Genomic DNA, 19,910 nt, shown 5'->3' with positions numbered 1-19,910 from the left:
GACTACTCGTCAGCTCCCAGGGATTTTCAGCCCTGTTTGCACATTAGACTCTCCAAGGAGTGTTTAAAATAAATTACAGATACTTGGACTCCACCCCAGACCAAATGAATCAGAATCTCTGGGGGTTGGGGTTCAGGGATCAGTACTTTTTGAGATGGAGTTTCGCTCTTGTTGCCCAAGCTGGAGTGCAATGCCACGATCTCAGCTCACCGCAACCTCCGCCTCACAGGTTCAAGCGATTCTCCTGCCTCAGCCTCCCAGTAGCTGGGATTACAGGCATGAGCCATCACGTCTGGCTAATTTTGTATTTTTAGTAGAGATGGGGTTTCTCCATGTTGGTCAGGCTGGTCTGGAACTTCCGACCTCAGGTGATTCGCCCACCTTGGCCTCCTAAAGTGCTGGGATTACAGGTGTGAGCCACCGTGCCTGGCTGTTTTTTTGTTTTTGTTTTTGTGAGACAGAGTCTTGCTCTGTCGCCCAGGATGGAGTGCATTGGCACAGTCTCAGCTCACTGCAACCTCCGTCTCCTGGGTTCAAGCGATTCTCCTGCTTCAGCCTCCTGAGTAGCTGGGATTAGAGCACCCGCCACCATGCCTGGCTAATTTTTGTACTTTTAGTAGAGAAGGGGTTTCACCATGTTGGCCAAGCTGGTCTCAAACTCCTGGCCTCATGCAATCACTCGCCTTGGCCTCTCAAGTGCTGGGATGATAGGTGTGAGCCCCCACACCTGACCAGGGAGCAGTAGTTTTCAGTGCTTCCCAGGGGACTCTAATGGGAGGCCAGAGTTGAGAATCTCTGCACCAAGAGAATAAGTAGGGTGAGAGCTAAGCCAAGAGGAGGCTGCTGCAGTGGTAAAAATGATAAAACCTATCTGGAATGACTTGGGAGAAGGGAAATCTAGTTCTATGTGGGTCTGAACTTCTTGGATTCCTGGAAGTGTATGGGGAAGTACTTCCAAACATCTCATACCTTACAGGATCACCTGACACATATTAAGCATGACAGCTAGCTATTAAATTATTATTTCTAAAACTCTTCCATTATTCAACAAAACATTCTTTCTCTTTTATTTTGAACTTTTTTTTTTTTTTTTTTTTTTGAGCTAGGTTCTTGCTCTATTGCCCAGGGTGCAGTGCAGTGGCATGATCATGGCTCCCTGCAGCCTTGACCTCCTGGGCTCAAGCGATCCTCCTGCTTCAACCTCCTGAGTAGCTGGGACTACAGGCACATGCCACCATGCCCATACCCAGCTAATTTTTAAATTTTTTTGTAGAGATAAGGTCTCATTATGTTGCCCAGGCTGGTCTCCAACTCCTGGGCTCAAGTGATCTTCTGGCTTGACCTCCTAAAGTGCTGGGATTACAGATGTGAGCCACCACGCCTGGCCACAATCTTCTACATTTAAAATTTTTGTTATTATTGGACTGGACCCATCAATGTTGGGAGAAAATTCTCAAGGATTAAATGTGTTCATACCTACACCTGGCTGAGACCAGCCTTTTTGGGTTGTTACATAGATGAAGGTAAGGGGAGCAGGGACAGGTTATTTTGAAGCACTTAGGAAAGGGCCAACTTGGGTGGAACAGTATGTCCAGTAGGGAGGTACTGTGAGAAAGGCACTGCCTAAAAGTAGAAGTTTGAAACTGAATTGTGCCCTGGCCAGCCCTGACCTCTATACCCCTCCTTCCTCAGGCTATCAGGGAGGTCCCTTAATCCTTTCTAAATGCCTTTTTCAGGAAATGGCCCATGATGGGGTGGGGTGGAGGAGCTGGGGTGACGGGGTGGGGGAAGAGCTCTAAGTCCCTCCTACACTACTAGCTTCCCTGGAAAAGCTAAGGAGGAAAAGCTAATAGGAAACAGGAACAGATTTCTATAGACCTGAGTCTTTAACTCCAAAGAATCTGAGGTTGGGGGGATAATCCTCTCTCTGAAAACTCTCCTTCCGTCTATTCCCAGATTTTCAGGCTGACTTGACTGGAAGCCAGTATTGAAAAGTCAAGACGCTAGGCTGCACAGCCCGAGTTCCTGCCATAAGACCACTAATCAGCTTTATGACTTCTGACTGTCACCCCACTTCTCCAGAGGTGTCCTCATCTATGGAATGAGGTGGGGTTTTTTTTTGTTTTTTTTTTTTTGAGACTGAGTCTCACTCTGCTGACCAGGCTGGAGTACAGTGGTGTGATCTTGGCTCACTGCAACCTCTGCCTCCTGGGTTCAAATGATTCTCCTGTCTCAGCCTCCCAAGTAACGGATTACAGGCATGCACCACCACACCCAGCTAATTTTTGTATTTTTAGTAGAGATAGGGTTTCATCATGTTGGCGAGGCTGGTCTCAAACTCCTGGCCTCAAGTGGTCCACCAGCGTTGGCCTCCCAAAGTGCTGGGATTACAGGCATGAGCCACTGCATCCGGCCCTAAGTTGGCTTACATTCTATTTCAGCTCCTCATCTTGTCTGGGACTAGAGTCAGGTACCCTGAGGAACAGAGTTGGTCCACAGGCCACATTTTGGGCAGTGCTGCTTTAAATTATTTTCCAGCTTCTGCTTGACCTTCTTGGCCCTCCCTTAACTGCTGAGCCAGCTCTAACTTGAACTAGAAAGCACTTAAAGGAGGATTTTCTTTTTAAAAGCTTTATGAGATGTAATTTGCATACCATAATTCAGGTAAAAGTCAATGGTTTTTCATATATTCAGAATTGTGCCATCAAAATTTAAGAATATTTTTATCACACCAAAAAGAAACCTACTATTAGCAATCATTCTCCACCTCAAGGCTTAGGTGATCATTAATCTACTTTCTGTGTCTATAGATTTGCCTATTTTGAATATTTCATATAAATGGACTGATACAGTATGTGGTCTGTTGAGATGAGCTTCTTCACTTAGCATAATGCTTTCAAAGTGCATCCATGCATTCAAGACTTCCTTTTTTTTTTTTGAGACAGAGTCTCGCTCTGATGCCGAGGCTGGACTGCAGTGGCGCAATCTTGTCACTGCAAGCTCCGCCTCCTGAGTTCACACCATTCTCCTGCCTCAGCCTCCCAAGTAGGTGGGACTACAGGCGCTCACCACCATGCCTGGCTAATTTTTTTTTTTTTTTTTGCATTTTTAGTAGAGACGGGGTTTCACCGTGTTAGCCAGGATGGTCTCGATCTCCTGACCTTGTGACCCACCTGCCTTGGCCTCCCAAAGTGCTGGGATTACAGGTGTGAGCCACTGTGCCTGGCCTATTTTTATTTTTTAGAGACAGGGTCTCTATTGCCCAAGCTGGAGTGCAATGGTACAAACATGGCTCACTGAAGCCTCAAACTCCTGGGCTCAAGCGGTCCTCCTGCACCCAGCCTCCGAAGGAGCTGCTATAACAGGCACATGCCACCACACTTGGCTATTTTTTGTTTTTGTAGAGACAAGGTAGGTCTCACTATGTTGCCTAGACTGGTCTTGAACTCCTGGACTCAAGTGATCCTCCTGCCTCGGCCTCCCAAAGTGCTGGGATTACAGGTATGAGCCACTGTGCCTGGCCCATGTATAAGTTTTTGTGAGAACATATATTTTCATTTCAGGAATTTCTGGGTCATATGGTAACTCTATTTTAACTTTTGGAGGAACTGCCAGACTATTTTCCAAAGTGGCTAGGATGCTTTTCTTATTGGGTTAGGGACACAGAAGTCTGCATGATCCTATAACTAAAAATAGGGAACCCAAGATCCTATAACTAAAAATCGCTTTCTGTGTCTACATATTTGCCTATTTTGAATATTAGTTATAGGATGTACAACTAAATTTACAGCTTTTAGTTATAGATCCTATAACTAAAAAGAGCTTTCAACAAATTTTGGCTAAGTTATTTGTAAGTTACCATTCCTAAACAAGTTCGCAAAGTAATCAACAATATCAGGGAATTTGTGGGTAACCTGGATTCCTATCCTTGAAAACCAATCTGCAGGGCAGAAGAAAAAGTCCCATCTATTCCAAGGCTCCTAGAACCCGATGGGGATATCTGAGGTTTGCTCTACCGAGACTCGGGTGTCTGTCTACTGTAGGAAACAGACCCAAGGAGAAAAGGTTAGTACAGGATGCTCATTTCCTAGTAAGAAAGGCCTTTGGCTTTCCCTCAATCCTACAATAACTAATTGGAAATGAGGACACAATGGCAGTGGAAAATTTCCACTTCCTTATTCTCCTTTGTAGGAGCCATAGTAATCGCTATAAATTCTAAGTATATCTCTAACATTTCCACTCCTAGGAGAACTGCTTACCCTAAATTTCATTTCACCTTTGCTAGTTCCTGTGAGCTAATTTCTGTTAGAGACAGTTCCTTCCTGTTTGATCTCTGCTGATTCATCTTTTGTTCTTTTTTATGCCTACCTTAAAGTCTCGCTTACTCTGGGTCTGAGCTACATTAAATTCTTTCTGGAACAAGGTGAGGTATAAATAAACATCAGAGTTCCTCTAGTATGACACAGTAATTGTTCTTAGCTTGAAGACAGAAGCAGGATTATCAAAAGATCTAAATATCAACGCTAACTCTAATAATCAATATTAACATCTCATTTTTTGATCCAACTCAAAAAAGAATAATAAGGATGTAGAATGACCAAAGGTAATTATAATTATATCCTTTTAGAACAAGTACTTTAAAAAAGAATTTCAAGGAAGTAAATTAATTAAATGTATACTTCTTATACCCTAATGATCTAATGAGTTAATACAGTAGCAATTATGCCTTGAGTTATAAAAAACTTTAATTTTAATTTTAATTAATTAAATTTTTTTGAGACAGAGTCTCGCTCTGTCACCCAGGCTGGAGTGCAGTGGCACGATCTGGGCTCACTGCAACCTTCGCCTCCTGGGTTCAAGTGATTTTCCTGCCTCAGCCTTCCAAGTAGCTGGGATTACAGGCATGTGCCAACATGCCCGGCTAATTTTTGTATTTTTAGTAGAGACGGAATTTTACCATGTTGGCCAGACCAGTCTCGAACTCCTGACCTCATGATCCACCCACCTCGACCTCCCAAAGCGCTGGGATTACAGGCGTGAGCCACTGTGCCTGGCCTGTTTTTGTTTTTTATTATTTTTTAAATTTAATAGAGATGGGGTTTCGCCATGTTGGCCAGGCTGGTCTTGAACTCCTGGGCTCAAGTGATCTGCCTGCCTCAGCCTCCCAAAGTGCTGGGATTACAGGCATGAGCCACTGTGCCCGGCCCTAAAAAGTTTTATTTTACAAGATATTTCAAGTTTACTGTTTCTTTCTTTTTGCTTGTTTGTTTTTGAGATGGATTCTTGCTCTGTCACCCAGGCTGGAGTGCAGTGACGCCATCTTGGTTCACTGTAACCTCCACCTCCTGGGTTCAAATGATTCTCCTGCCTCGGCCTCCTGAGTAGCTGGGACTACAGGTATGTGCCACCATGCCCGGCTAATTTTTTGGTTTTTTTTTTTTTTTTTTTTTTGAGACGGAGTCTCGCTCTGTTGCCCAGGCTGGAGTACAGTGGCCGGATCTCAGCTCACTGCAAGCTCCACCTCCCGGGTTTACGCCATTCTCCTGCCTCAGCCTCCCGAGTAGCTGGGACTACAGGCGCCCGCCACCTCGCCCAGCTAGTTTTTTGTATTTTTTAGTAGAGACGGGGTTTCACCGTGTTAGCAAGGATGGTCTCGATCTCCTGACCTCACGATCTGCCCATCTTGGCCCCCCAAAGTGCTGGGATTACAGGCTTGAGCCACCGCGCCCGGCCAATTTTTTGTATTTTTAGCAGAGACGGGGTTTTACCATATTGGCCAGGCTGATCTCGAACTCCTGGCCTCAAGTGATCCGCCCACCTCAGCCTCCTAAAGTGCTGGGATTACAGGTGTGAGCCACCGTGCTCAGCCTCATGTTTATTATTTCACGTGAACTTGAAACAACCTTGTGAGGTGGCAAGTACACATTATTATCATATTTCAGTTAAGAAAAAGAGAAACAGAAAGGTTATTTGACTTGTACTTTACCACTTATAGCTGGTTAGTGGTGACAACAGAACTTGAACTTGGGACTTCTTACTGAGTCCAAGGTCCTTTCTGCTACACAAACCCAAGCTGCCTGCCAGACTGTAACTCTAACAGCTTAGTGTGTTATTAGCTATTCTGAGACACATATCTGCTGGGGGGTACTAGTTAATCAAAACTGACATACTGTGTAAGACTCCAGAGACCCAGCTACTCTTGTCTTACTTAGAACTCAGTGAATTCTTCTTGGAGGTTTTTCAAAAATACAATTAAAGCTTAAGGGCTGAAAATTACTGGGTTGCTATACTATTTCAAAGCAAATTTCTAATTAACTTTAAATGCTAAGGAGAGAATGTTTTTAAAGCATCCTTCTCTTTTTCTCTCTCCTTCCTATTTGTTTTTTTCTTTTTAAAATATATATATAATATATAATATACACAATATATTATATATAATATAATATATACTATATATTATATATTTAATATATAACATATAATATATGCAATATATTTATATATAATATATATACACAATATATCTTATATATATATCATATATATACACACACATATATATTTGAGACAGGGTTTCAATATGTTGCCCAGGCCGATCTTCAACTTCTGGGCTCAAGTGATCCTCCCACCTGGGCCTCCCAAAGTGTTGGGACTGCAGGTGTGAACCACCACTCCCAGCCTGTTGTTTCTTAAGCTTCTAACCATCAATCTCCCCTTTTACTCTACACATGCCCTAACTAATGTCAACTACTCTTGAGCTTCTACTTGCACACTGATCTCAGTCTGTCTCTCTCTTGCCTGCCTATTTTCTCCTGAAAGCCAGTCCAGTACATCCACAAACTTACTAAAAATTTCCAGCGAGATGATCTAAAAGCACCCTAACCATCTAAAACGGACTCTGTTATCTTTGTTACATCATAATCTCACAAATTCTTCTAAATTTCCTATTTCAAATACCAGCATCTTCCATCAGCCAGCCAAGCTAGAAATATTACCTTTGACTCCCTTGTCTTTACTTCCCACAATACAGCTAACACTATTTTCTTCCCCATGAATACTACTCATTTTTGTTCTTTCTTCTTTATTCCCCTTCCATCTGCTTTCAAACTCCAAACTCCATGTAGGTCTGTAGTAACTGCTTTCTAACTGGCCTCCCAGCCTCCAGCCTCCAGCCTCCTTCCCCTCCATCTCTTTCTTTCCTACACACCACTGCCATGGTTCTCTTTCTAAAACATGACCATGATCAAATTATGCCCTTGCTTCAAAATATCAATGATTCACTACCAGGTTTCTTAGGATTCTACATGTGATTCTTCAAAATCTGGCCCTACCCTTCTAGAAAAATTCCTGCCACTTCCAGAATAGTAAGAAAGCATAAAGCATAATGGTCAAGAACATAAGCACATAGTTAGATCATCTGGGTCTGAATCCTGGCTCTGCCATTGATTGGGAGGGGTAAGTTCCTAACCTACCAGTGTCTTGTTTTCTTTATCTGTAAAACGCAGGACAGGGCCAGGTGCAATGGCTCACACCTGGAATCTCAGCACTGTGGGAGCATCGCTTGAGCCCAGGAGTTTAAGAGCAGCCTGGGCAACAGAGTGAGACCCCATCTCTACAAACAACAACAATAACAAACAAAAAACAAATAAATAAAAAATCAGCCAGGCATGGTGGCACACACCTCTGGTTCCACCTACTTGGGAAGCTGAGATGGAAGGATTACTTGAGCCCAGGAGGTTGAGGCTACAGTGAGCCGTGATTGTGCCACTACACTCCAGCCTGGGCAACAGGGCAAGACCCTGTCTCCAAAAGGAAATGGGGGATAATGGGGGCTATACTTACCTAAATCATTGGGCTGTTTCTATTTCTGAAGATTAAATAGGAAAAGACATAACTGATACATTCTACAGATTACATAAATATTAGATAAAATTATCATCATCATCCAGCCATAGTAAGTAGTTGCTATTGCATGCACTTTATAATACCTTGGTCTTTGCGCTGAGCCTCTCTCTCCCCTTTGGAGGTTCAATATCACAGCCTTCAAGATCCAACTCAGAATGCTACCTCCTCTCTAAGTTCTCCCACCTCCCCAAGGCACTTTGTTACTCTTTCCCTTTGTGCTCTGTAGCCTTAACAAAGGCTACTGTTACACTTAGCACTGTGTATATTTTTATGGACTTGACTTTCTCTCCCACAACTAAAGTTTGAGCTCCTAAAGATCAGGGCTGTGTCTCATTAATATGTATATCTTCACCCTATTGCCTTGCACAGTGTCTTATTTAACAGGCACACACCACGGCTTTGCTGAATGAACAGATCTTTGTCCCTCACTTCATAAAGAACTAACGAGCTCGGCTTTGCAGCACATTATTTCCTTGAGAGCCTCAGACCATGTCTTCCCCCGCTTTGTGTCCTAGAAGAATGCACAGCAGACAAAAACGATTTGTCTGGGCCAGGGCCACAGTGACACATTCAAATCTTTCCCCTTTAGAGTACTATCTGTCTACGAGGTTCCTAAAGGGCTGGACTGAATGAGGAAATGTGAACCTTCACATCAAACTATTTATTACAAGGCACTTAAGTGAGACCATAACACTCTGTTACTTTTGCTTTCGAAATCGTATTGATCTTCATTTCCTCCAGTGCCTAAGTCACTGTAAAGCAAAGTACAAGAGGTTTTTTCTTCCCAAGTTCTTATAAAGTGTTGACATTTGTGACCTGACTGTAAATTTTTATTTCCAGCATGACTTAATTATTTATAGTCTTAATGTCATTCTCTATCAATGACCCCCAAAATGTTTCTTTCAATCCTAGTAGAATTGCCTTTGACCTGCTGAGATTGTAAAAAGTTAAAAAGCTGAAGAAAATTTTAGCGAGTGGAATATTTCTCATTCCAACTCACGGATTTAAACATCAGATACAGTGATTTTCTAAGAGGTGAAAGATCTATCCTAGCAAAACCTCAGAATTAGATGGGGGGAAAAAAGACCTGGTATAAATTTTAAAAGGTTTCAATAACATTTCCACCATGTAAACTTCAGCTGGCAAAACACAAATATAACATACAAAATTGTTTCATAACAAATGTAAATTTCGTAAGTGGAAAAAAAAATCACTGTATTAGTTAATTTGTTTTGCATTGGTTAATTTTTAAAGAAAATGTGTTTTGCACTAAAAATGAGGCCTTATCTTCCCAGTTCTTCCCAGAGTCAGGAAAAGCTGGGTTGAGAGGGTAGAAAAAAAATGATGTAGATGAATAATTATTGATGTTAAAATGTAGTAAATACAAAAGTTTAGTTACAAAATAGAATCTTAAATTTTATAAAAATAGAAATATATTACATAAATTCTATTTATATATGAAATCTGAATGAACATAGACTAAGGGAATTTCCCTGGTTATGTAATTATGGGTCTTGTAAATTTCCTTTTTTTCCACATCTGTATTTTTGTATGATAAATTTGTATTGTTTATGTAAACAAAGAGTTATTTTAAATAAAAAGAATATGCTTTTTTGTTATAAAACTATAAATGATTCTTTAAAAAGTTAAGACTGTTGTCTTTTAAATTTACTTACCAAGAGATTCTCCCCCGCCACTCCTCTGTTGTTAAAAACCACACATCTAAAAACCAGGAAAGCAATTTTTGTTATTTCTACACATGATTCTTGCTCATGATATAATATTAATCTTACTGACACTGATTTACAGCACTAAAAGATTTTAAAAATCTGCCTTACAGGTATAATGTTTGACAATTTCATCTAAATGCGCTAAAATAAAATTCCAGTTCTCTAAATTCCACATGTGGGTTCAAATTAGAAAATTGTATACTAAAGTGATGTTAATGTTTCCTACCAAGATTAGAATATTTCTTCCTATGCACATATGTGGACCTCCAATAAGTGTTTTTAAAACAATTCTAAATACAAGTCAAATTTAAATGTTTTTGCTTTTTTGAGATGGAGTCTCGCTCTTGTCACCCAGGCTGGAGTGCAATGGCGTGATTTTGGCTCACTATAACCTCCGCCTCCTGGGGTTGAAGCGATTCTCCTGCCTCAGCCTCCTTAGTGGTTGGGATTACAGGTGCCTGCCACCATGCCTGGCTAATTTTTCTGTATTTTTAGTAGAGATGGGGTTTCACTATGTTGACCAGGCTGGTCTTGAACTCCTGACCTCAAGTGATCTACCTACCTCCGCCTCCCAAAGTGTTGGGATTACAGGCGTGAGCTACTGTGCCTGGCCATGTTTTTGCTTTAAACAAAGAAAAAATATATATCTTCTACCCATTAAATTTGTAACATTCACACGTATCTATTTATATCCTAAGAAACAGCTCTTGTTTCCTTAAGGCTCAGAAAACATGGACGCCAGAATTTTACATGAGGTATAAGCATCACAGGTAGAGCTGCAAACAGCCTGGCACCTGAGCTGGTGGGATGGGCCCTGTTATGCTACTGCTTACTGTTCAGTTGACCTAGGGAGGAAAGATGATCTTGTGCTTTCTCTGATCCTGTTTGCATCTCCTGGGTAAATGGGCTCAGATCAATGTAAAGGGTTTAGGTCAATGTTGGCTGAAGTAAGTACTCGGTGAAAGTTAGCTATTAGTAATAATGGTAGTTGTGGCCGGGCGCGGTGGCTCAAGCCTGTAATCCCAGCACTTTGGGAGGCCGAGACGGGCGGATCACGAGGTCAGGAGATCGAGACCATCCTGACTAACACGGTGAAACCCCATCTCTACTAAAAAATACAAAAAACTAGCCGGGCGAAGTGGCGGGCGCCTGTGGTCCCAGCTACTCGGGAGGCTGAGGCAGGAGAATGGCGTAAACCCGGGAGGCGGAGCTTGCAGTGAGCTGAGATCCCGCCACTGCACTCCAGCCTGGGCGACAGAGCCAGACTCAGTCTCAAAAAAAAATAAAAAAATAAAAAAAAAATAATGGTAGTTGTAGTGTCATGCTGGTTTCAAAAGTTATTTAGTATTTAAAATATTTAACTCTCATTTAACTTTCAGGCAGCCACAGCCCCAGATATGTATTTTTACCATCCTTAGACAAAATCCTGATTTGTGTTTACACAGGTTCTCACTGATTTAGTGGGTCTATATTCATAACAATTAAAATTCATTTTGTTTTTGTCTGATTACCTATCCAACCAATCAAGGCCATCTGAGATTCCAAATCTCTTCTTGCAGGGTACTGCTGAGCACTGTATAAGTTCTAAGCACCGATGAACCGACTGCTGTATAGAACATACACAACTCTGACTCTCTTCTCAGGAAGGTTAGATCTCAAGGCACACCACCTTCATTTAATGTGGTATGCAGGCTATGTTCTTGCAAAGGAATTTTCTTGCAACTGAAAAGTCATATAGAAAATTTTATTAGGCCCAGTTGAAAGAAGAGAAATGTTTAGAAACCTCAGAAATCCTATTTGATTGAAAGCTAGAAATACTACATTTTACTGACTCACCTAAGAGAAATCTTTTTTTTTTTTTTTTGAGACATGGTCTCACTCTGTCACTCAGGCTGGAGTGCAGTGGCGCAGTCACAGATCACTGCAGCCTCAGCCTCTCATGCTCAGGCAATCCTCCTGCCTCAGCTTGCTGAGTAGCTGGGACCACAGGTGCACACCACCATGGTCCAGTTAATTTTTTTCTTTTTTTTTCTTTTTTTGAGACAGAGTCTCACTCTGTCACCCAGGCTGGAGTGCAGTGGCATGATCTTGGCTCATTGCAACCTCCATCTCCCAGATTCAAGTGATTCTCCTGCCTCAGCCTCCGGAGTAGCTGGGATTACAGGCGTGTGCCACCACGCCCAGCTAATTTTTGTACTTTTAGTAGAGATGGGATTTCACCATGTTAGCCAGGTTGTTCTAGAACTCCTAATCTCAAGTGATCTGTCTCCCCTCGGCCTCCCAAAGGGTTGGGATTACAGGCGTGAGCCACCGTGCCCAGCCAGCCTGGGTGATTGTTAAAAGTTACTTGTAAAAACAGGATCTCACCACGTTGCCCAGGTTGGTCTCTAACTCCTGGGCTCAAGCGATCCTCCTGTCTTGGCCTCCCAATTGCTGGGATTATAGGCATGCATCACCACGCCCGGCCAGAGAAATCTTAAATAAACTATAAATACATTCAGAAAAGTCAGAGTAGGCTCAGTGACTCCTTTATCTTTTCTTGTTAAAAACAATGGCAAGATGTCTTGATATAAATAAAATTTCAGTTGGCCATTTGTATTTACTTGCATAAGCACCTAAATCACACAGGAACCAGTGCTAAAGTTAATTATGACCTTGAAACTTGAAGCTCCCAGTCATTCAGAAAAGAATCACTTTAGAGTACAAACATTAAATAAGGATTAAAATGGCTTCTGGAGCAAGATGTTATCATGTGACTGCCAGTGAGAGAAGGCAAGAGCACTAGTGAGGGGAAAGAAAAAGATGATCCGCAAACTCATGAAAAAGCAGCCTACACATCTGGGATTTTCTTCTAAACTGCAGACTGGGATATTTGCGTTTTCCTTCAGGCAACTTTGGAAAGTGGATCGTAGTTCTGGTAGCTCTTGCTAGAGGAGGAATTGTACTGACCACTCCATAGGGCTTTGTTCCTAACAATGTTCAATCAGTAGCAGTCATCATTGTATACTTCAAGCCTCGGACATGGGGCAGCGAGATAAGGAAGAATGAGGGAGCAAAGCAGCTACAGAGGACAGCTTTTAGAAAGAAGGCTGCCATTCTGCCCTTTCTCCCACTCCAGCTGGGAATGAGCAACCAGCTCTTGTCATTTAACCCCTCTGCTACCCTGACAGTCATCAGGGAACACTGAGCTAAAAGAGTTGGCTGTCAAAGTACTATTCCTAAGGCACTGAGAGGTCTGTTAATCTCTTCTTTTTTTTCTTTAGAGATAAGGTCTCACTGTTGTCCAGGCTGGAGTGCAGTGGCACAATCATGGCTCACTGCAGCCTCAACCTCCTAGGTTCATGTGATTCTCAGCTTCCTGAGTAGCTAGGACTACAGGCGCACGCCACCATGCCTGGCTAATTTTTAAATTTTTTTGTAGAGATGGGGTCTCCCTATGTTGCCCAGGCTGGTCTCGAACTCGTGAGCTCAAAACAATCCTCCTGTCTCAGCCTCCTAAAGTTCTGGGATTACAGGTATGAGCCACTGTGCCCAGCCTCTGTTTTTTTGTTGTTTTTTTTTTTGTTGTTTTTTTTATTTTATTTTTTATTGTATTATACTTTATGTTCTAGGGTACATGTGCACAACACAGGTTTGTTACGTATGTATACATGTGCCATGTTGGTGTGCTGCACCCATTAACTCGTCATTTACATTAGGTATATCTCCTAATGCTATCCTTCGCCCCTCCCCCAACCCCACAACAGGCCCCGGTATGTGATGTTCCCCTTCCTGTGTCCAAGTGATCTCATTGTTCAATTCCCACCTATGAGTGAGAACACACGGTGTTTGGTTTTCTGTTCTTGCGACAGTTTGCTGAGAATGATGGTTTCCAGCTGCATCCATGTCCCTACAAAGGACATGAACTCATCCTTTTTTATGGCTGCATAGTATTCCATGGTGTATATGTGCCACATTTTCTTAATCCAGTCTGTCACTGATGGACATTTGGGTTGGTTCCAAGTCTTTGCTATTATGAATGGATCTAGAACTAGAAATACCATTTGACCCAGCCATCCCATTACTGGGTATATACCCAAAGGATTATAAATCATGCTGCTATAAAGACACATGCACATGTATGTTTTTGTTTTGTTTTTGAGACAGAGTCTTGCTCTGTCACTCCGGCTGGAGTGCAGTGGCGCAATCTCAGCTCACTGCAAGCTCCACCTCCCGGGTTCAAGCCATTCTCCTGCCTCAGCCTCCCGAGTAGCTGGGACTACAGGTGCCCGCCACCACATCCAGCTGCTTTTTTGTATTTTTTAGTAGAGACGGGGTTTCATCGTGTTAGCCAGGATGGTCTTGATCTCCTGATGTCATGATCCACCTGCCTCGGCCTCCCAAAGTGCTGGGATTACAGGCGTGAGCTACCACACCTGGCTACCTCTGTTAAGCTTCTGTAACAGCTATCTCCAATTAATTTTTACAGTTACCTCAAACAATTCTAAAGGGCATGTATATGAGGGAAATTGTTCTGCAAAGCTTATTTTTCCTACATATTTGAACTATATAAATGTTTTCCTCAAAATATAAAGAAAAGAAATATCAAATAAAGAACAAATCTGGTAAGAAGAACTTTCTGTGACAAGATAACCCATTAACTAGGGAAGCAGGTGGCTGCCCTCTAATGAAGGTTAAATAAAAGGAAAAGACTACCTATAGCACAGAGTTTCTCAGTCTTTAGTACTATGGACATTTTGGCCCAAATAATTATTTGTAGCAGTGCTGTCCTGTGCATTATAGGATACTCAGCAGCATCTCTGGCCTCTACCAACTAGATGCCAGTAGCACATGCCCCAGGCATAACAACCAAAAATGTCTCCAGACATTGCCAAATGTTCCCTGGGGGAAAAACTGCCCCTAGGATGAGAACCACTGTCACAGTGAGATGGACCAGAGAGCCTCAAATCTGCTCAGGCTTGAACCCTGGAGGTCAAGGTTGCGGTGCTGTGATCACACCATTGCACTCCGGCCTGGGTGACAGAAGGAGAGCCTGTCTCAAAGAACAAAAACAACAAAAAAAGTAGCAGACTCTGAGCTTGGGCACCTAAGAAAAGCAACGAAACTTACATGGGTTTTGAGTACCTGTCTAGGCCTAGTTTCCGTATCTGTAATTTTATCAGGCAATCTGAAATATTTCAGTTCTAAGATTCCCCAAATCTTTGAGTGTAACAATAGAAATGATAATCAGCAAAGCGTAGAATGAGAGGAACATTCAGGGATCAGCTAGTCATATGATTCTGATTTCAGGTAATAAATTATAATTTTTATGTATTTATTTATTTTCTATATATTTATTATCTATAACAACAGATAGTGTTTACTAGTGTTTACTATGCGCCAGATCACGTTCTAAGAACTTTACATGAATATTAACATTGGAATAACTCATTTATTCATTCAATAATATTTACTGAAGATTGCGTTAGAGCCTGTAGTAGAGAAACAAAATATCAACATAAGGTTCCTGGCCTCAAGGAGGGTACAATCTAGTTAGATTGAAAAGATATGCACCATATTTTCAGTTGAATGACTACAACCAAAGTAATAAAACAAGACAGTATAAGATTCAATGTCCAAGAAGTAGTATAGACAATAAAACCCTATGAGGTCAGGATGGGCAAAATTGATTAAGAAAGGCTTCATAAAAGGTAGACAGATCTTGCGTTAGGACTTGAAAAATAGTAAAGATCCCTGGCTGGAGTACAATGGCGCGATCTCAGCTCACTGCAACCTCTGCAACCCGGGTTCAAGTGATTCTTCTGCCTCACCCTCCCGAGTAGCTGGGACCACAGGCATGCACCACCACGCCTGGCTAATTTTTGTATTTTAGTGGAGACAGGTGTCACCATATTGGCCAGGCTGGTCTCGAACTCCTGACCTTGTGATCAACCCGCCTCGGACTCCTGAAGTGCTGGGATTATAGGCGTGAGCTAACATGCCCAGCGTATTTACCCTTTTTTTAAAAATTGAGACAGAGTTTCACTCTTGCCCAAGCTGGAGTACAGTGGTGTGATCTTGGCTCACTGCAACCTCCACCTCCCGGGTTCAAGTGATTCTCCTGCCTCAGCCTCTGAGGTAGCTGCAATTACAGGCGCATGCCATGATGCCTGGCTAATTTTTTGTATTTTTAGTAGAGACAAGGTTTTGCCATGTTGGCCAGGCTTGTCTCAAACTCCTGACCTCAAGTGATCCACCTGCCTCGGCTTCCCAGGGTGCTGAGATTACAGGCCTGAGCCACCAGGCCTAGCTTCATTCTATTTACCTTTAACTTACACAGTAAAGCCTTTGCTCACAATTATCTTAAACAAACTTAAGCCTAGTTTCTAACCCATCCATCCTGAAGTTTGAATTAAAGAACCTTAACAGAAAAGTGCTTTGTTTTTTGTCAGTTTTCAGGTAGAGGGAAAAAAGCAATGGTTTAACATCAACAATAAACCACTATGTCTCCTTTGACCATATGCTGGGAGTTAGGTTCTCTCCAATGTCTAAATCATATATCATATCTCATATCTCATCAGTAAATAACTGACAGTTCCCTGGTGACCTAACATACTTCATGACTCTCCCTAAACCTTCAACCTCTACACAAGATAGTAACTGGGACAGGATGGCAAGTGCTCCCTGTGCTTCAGGGACATTCATACTGAAGATACTGAAACACTCATGTATAGCAGACATGGTAACATCTATGTACTCCCACAAGGAAACTACATGTTTCTGTATCCCAAGAGGTAGATTTGCTTGTACTCGTTCTTTTGAATTATAAAATATTTTCTTTTTTTTTTTTGAGACGGAGTTTCGCTCTGTCTCCCAGCCTGGAGTGCAATGGTGCGATCTCAGCTCACTGCAACCTCCGCCTCCGGGTTCAAGCGATTATCCTGCCTCAGCCTCCCGAGTAGCTGGGATTACAGGCACCCGCCACCACATCCAGCTAATTTTTTGTAGTTTTAGTAGAGACGGGGTTTCACCCTGTTGGCCAGGCTGGTCTTGAACTCCTGACCAGAGGGGATCTGCCCACCTCGGCCTCCCAAAGTGCTGGGATTATAGGCATAAGCCACTGCACCCAGCCTATAAAACATTTTCTACCCTGGCCAGGGAATAGAAGATGAGAGAAGGAGACATAAACGTTTTGTTTTTTAAGACAGAGTCTTGCTCTGTCATCCAAGCTGGAGTGTAGTAGTTCACTGCAACCTCCATCTCCCGGGTTCAACCATCTGGGCCCATTGTAACCTCCGCCTCCCAGGTTCAAGCAGTTCTTCTGCCTCAGCCTCCCAAGTAGCTGGGATTACAGGTGCCCACCACCACACCCAGCTAATTTTTCTTTGTATTTTTAGTAGAGATGGGTTTCGCCATGTGGGTCAGGCTGATCTCTAACTTCTGACCTCAGGTGATCCACCCACCTTGGCCTCCCAGACTGCTGGGATTACAGACGTGAGCCACTGCGCCTGGATGACATAAACATTTTCTAAAGACCCACTTTGTGCAGGGCACCCCACCAAGTACTTTACACTTATTTTTTTTTTGAGATGGAGTCTTGCTTTGTCTCCCAAGCTGGAGTGCAGTGGCACAATCTCAGCTCACTGCAACCTCCACTCCCCAAGTTCAAGTGACTCTCGTGTCTTAGATTCCTGAGTAGCTGCGATTACATGTGCACGCCACTATGCCTGGTAAATGGAGTTTCACCATGTTGACCAGGCTGGTTTCGAACTCCTAACCTCAAGCTATCCACCCATCGCAGCCTCGCAAACTGCTGGGATTACAGGCATGGGCCCCTGCACCCTGCCTACTTTACACATTCTAACAACCCTGTGAAGTAGGTGAGAATACTGTGATGAGGAATGTTAAATTAACTGTCCAGGGTCCCTTAGAAAGTGGCAGTTCCAACATCTGAATCCAGCTTGACTCCAAAGCCCAAGCACGTTCCTTCATATTACACAGCTTTTCACAAGCCCTGTTATCTGCTAGATCCCATGCTACAGTACCAATGACTTAGATCATTTTGGTACCTAAAGACTCAACTCAGCCTTGTGCCAAACTTCCAGATCTATTTTTATTCTTAGCGGTCTTTAAAACTGCCTGGCTTTCTGTGGTGGTTGCAAAAACATTTTGAAGCTCTTCCTTTCAAGAGGCAGAGTCTATTTCCCTACTCGTTGACTCTGGGCTGACCATGTGACTTGCTTTGACCAGTAGCACTGTGGGAGTTCTCAGCCTGGGTCTCAAGAGGCCCTGCAGTTTCTGCTTTTGTAATTTAAAAAAATTTTTTTGAGACAGAGTTTCGCTCCTGTTGCCCAGGCTGGAGTGCAATTGCGCAATCTTGGCTCACCGCAACCTCCGCCTCCCGGGTTCAAGCGATTCTCCCTCAGCCTCCTGAGTAGCTGGGACTACAGGCATGCACCACCATGCCTGGCTAATTTTTGTATTTTTAGTACAGATGGGGTTTCACTATGTTGGCCAGGCTGGCCTCGAACTCCTGACCTTGTGATCCACACGCCTCAGCCTCCCAAAGTGCTGGGATTACAGGCGTGAGCCGCTGCACCCGGCCAAAATCTGGCAACCTTTAAAAGCAACGGACAAAAGGTATGTGCACTGGCAACTCCAGGGCTTATGAGACTCAGTCCTTGGAGTTTCAACCACATTGTTTTATTTATTCATTTATTTTTTTGAGACAGAGTCTCACTCTGTCACCCAGGCTGGAGTGCAGTGACACAATCTTGGCTCACTGCAACCTCTGTCTCCCAAGTTCAAGCAATTCTCCTGCCTCAGCCTCCCAAGCAGTTGGGATTATAAGCATGCACCACCATGCCTGGCTAATTTTTTTTGTATTTTTAGTAGAAACAGGGTTTCACCATGTTGGTCAGACTGGTCTCGGACTCCTGACCTTGTAATCAGCCCACCTCAGCCTTCCAAAGTGCTGGGATTACAGGTGTGAGCCACCATACCGGGCCCCAATTTTTTTTTTATTTTATTTTTATTATTTATTTATCTTTTTTGAGACAGAGTTTTGCTCTTGTTGCCCAGGCTGGAGTGCAGTGGCACGATCTCGGCTCACTGCACCCTCTGCCTCCCAGGTTCAAGCAATTCTCCTGCCTCAGCCTCCTGAGTAGCTGAGATTACAGGTGCCCGCCATCACACCTGGCTAATTTTTGTGTTTTTAGTAGAGATGGGGTTTCACCATGTTGGCCAAGTTGGTCTTGAACTCCTGACCTCAAGTGATCCACCCACCTCGGCCTCCCAAAGTGCTGTTATTAAACAGGTGTGAGCCACAGCCCCCAGCCCACATTGTTTTTTAAAAGCAGTTCTAAGTCTTGGGAGACAGCTCAGGCCAAATCTAGAAGCAGTAATTTAAATATGTACAAAAGGCTTTATGATCTTCTGTACCTTCTGAGGATGACTTTTAGCCAAAAAAAAAAAAAAAAAAAAGGAACCAGGCCGGGAACATTGACTCACGCCTGTAAGAGACTGCAGTGAACCATGATCATGCCACTGCGCTCCATGCTAGGCAACAGAGCCAGATGCGGTCTCATAAAAAAAAAAGGAACCAAGCCTCACATCTAACTGTATGGTGCTTAAACATGGAATGATGATGAATTCCTACTACTGCTAAGCCAATTTCTTGAATATAATTCTTGAACTTCATATCCTAGTTCTTGAGAGAATGTTACTTCATGGACAAAACAGGCTATTATTTATAAAAGATCAGAATTAACTTGTTTTTTTTTTTTGTTTCTTTTTTTTGTTGTTGTTGAGACAGAGTCTCGCTTTGTCGCCCAGGCTGGAGTGCAGTGGCCGGATCTCAGCTCACTGCAAGCTCCGCCTCCCGGGTTCACGCCATTCTCCTACCTCAGCCTCCCGAGTAGCTGGGACTACAGGCGTCTGCCACCTTGCCCGGCTAGTTTTTGTATTTTTTAGTAGAGACGGGGTTTCACCGTGTTAGCCAGGATGGTCTCGATCTCCTGACCTTGTGATCCGCCCGTCTCGGCCTCCCAAAGTGCTGGGATTACAGGCTTGAGCCACCGCGCCCGGCCCAGAATTAACTTGTTAAAATTGAGTTAGCTATTATGGAATTTTCCCCTTTATATCAAACATCAAAATGTTCTTCTTTTCTTTTTTTTTTTGCCCAAGTTATCACTCTGTCATCCAGGCTGGAGTCCAGTGGCATGATCATAGTTCATTGCAGGCTCTACCTCCTGGGCCCAGTTGATTGTCCTACCTCAGCCTTGTCAGTAGCTGGAA

At 43.1% G+C, this 19,910-nt stretch overlaps 1 protein-coding gene across 10 annotated transcripts in view; it reads right to left on the bottom strand.

Annotated features, from left to right (window-relative positions):
• Positions 1-19,910, bottom strand: part of ABHD3 (abhydrolase domain containing 3, phospholipase) — a 46,917-nt gene that overhangs the window by 23,571 nt on the left and 3,436 nt on the right. For 5 of the 10 annotated variants that reach the window (XR_006693904.3, XR_010582905.2, XM_065534035.2 and 2 more), the window contains exon 4: positions 9,582-9,627. The exons of 4 other annotated variants lie outside the window; for them this stretch is intronic. Coding sequence is in view for 2 of the 6 variants with exons in the window: in XM_065534035.2 (XP_065390107.1) it covers positions 9,582-9,627 (46 nt within the window). In the remaining 4 variants the exon portion in view is untranslated. Of the gene's footprint in view, positions 1-7,842; positions 7,858-9,581; positions 9,628-19,910 lie in introns of those variants that run through there. One more of the 10 variants, XM_074022743.1, reaches the window with a different exon arrangement.

This window comes from Macaca fascicularis, chromosome 18 (genome assembly GCF_037993035.2).
Source record: "Macaca fascicularis isolate 582-1 chromosome 18, T2T-MFA8v1.1".
NCBI lineage: Eukaryota > Metazoa > Chordata > Mammalia > Primates > Cercopithecidae > Macaca > Macaca fascicularis.
Note: the sequence above shows the minus strand (reverse complement) of the source record. Positions and strands in the feature narration are given on the sequence as shown.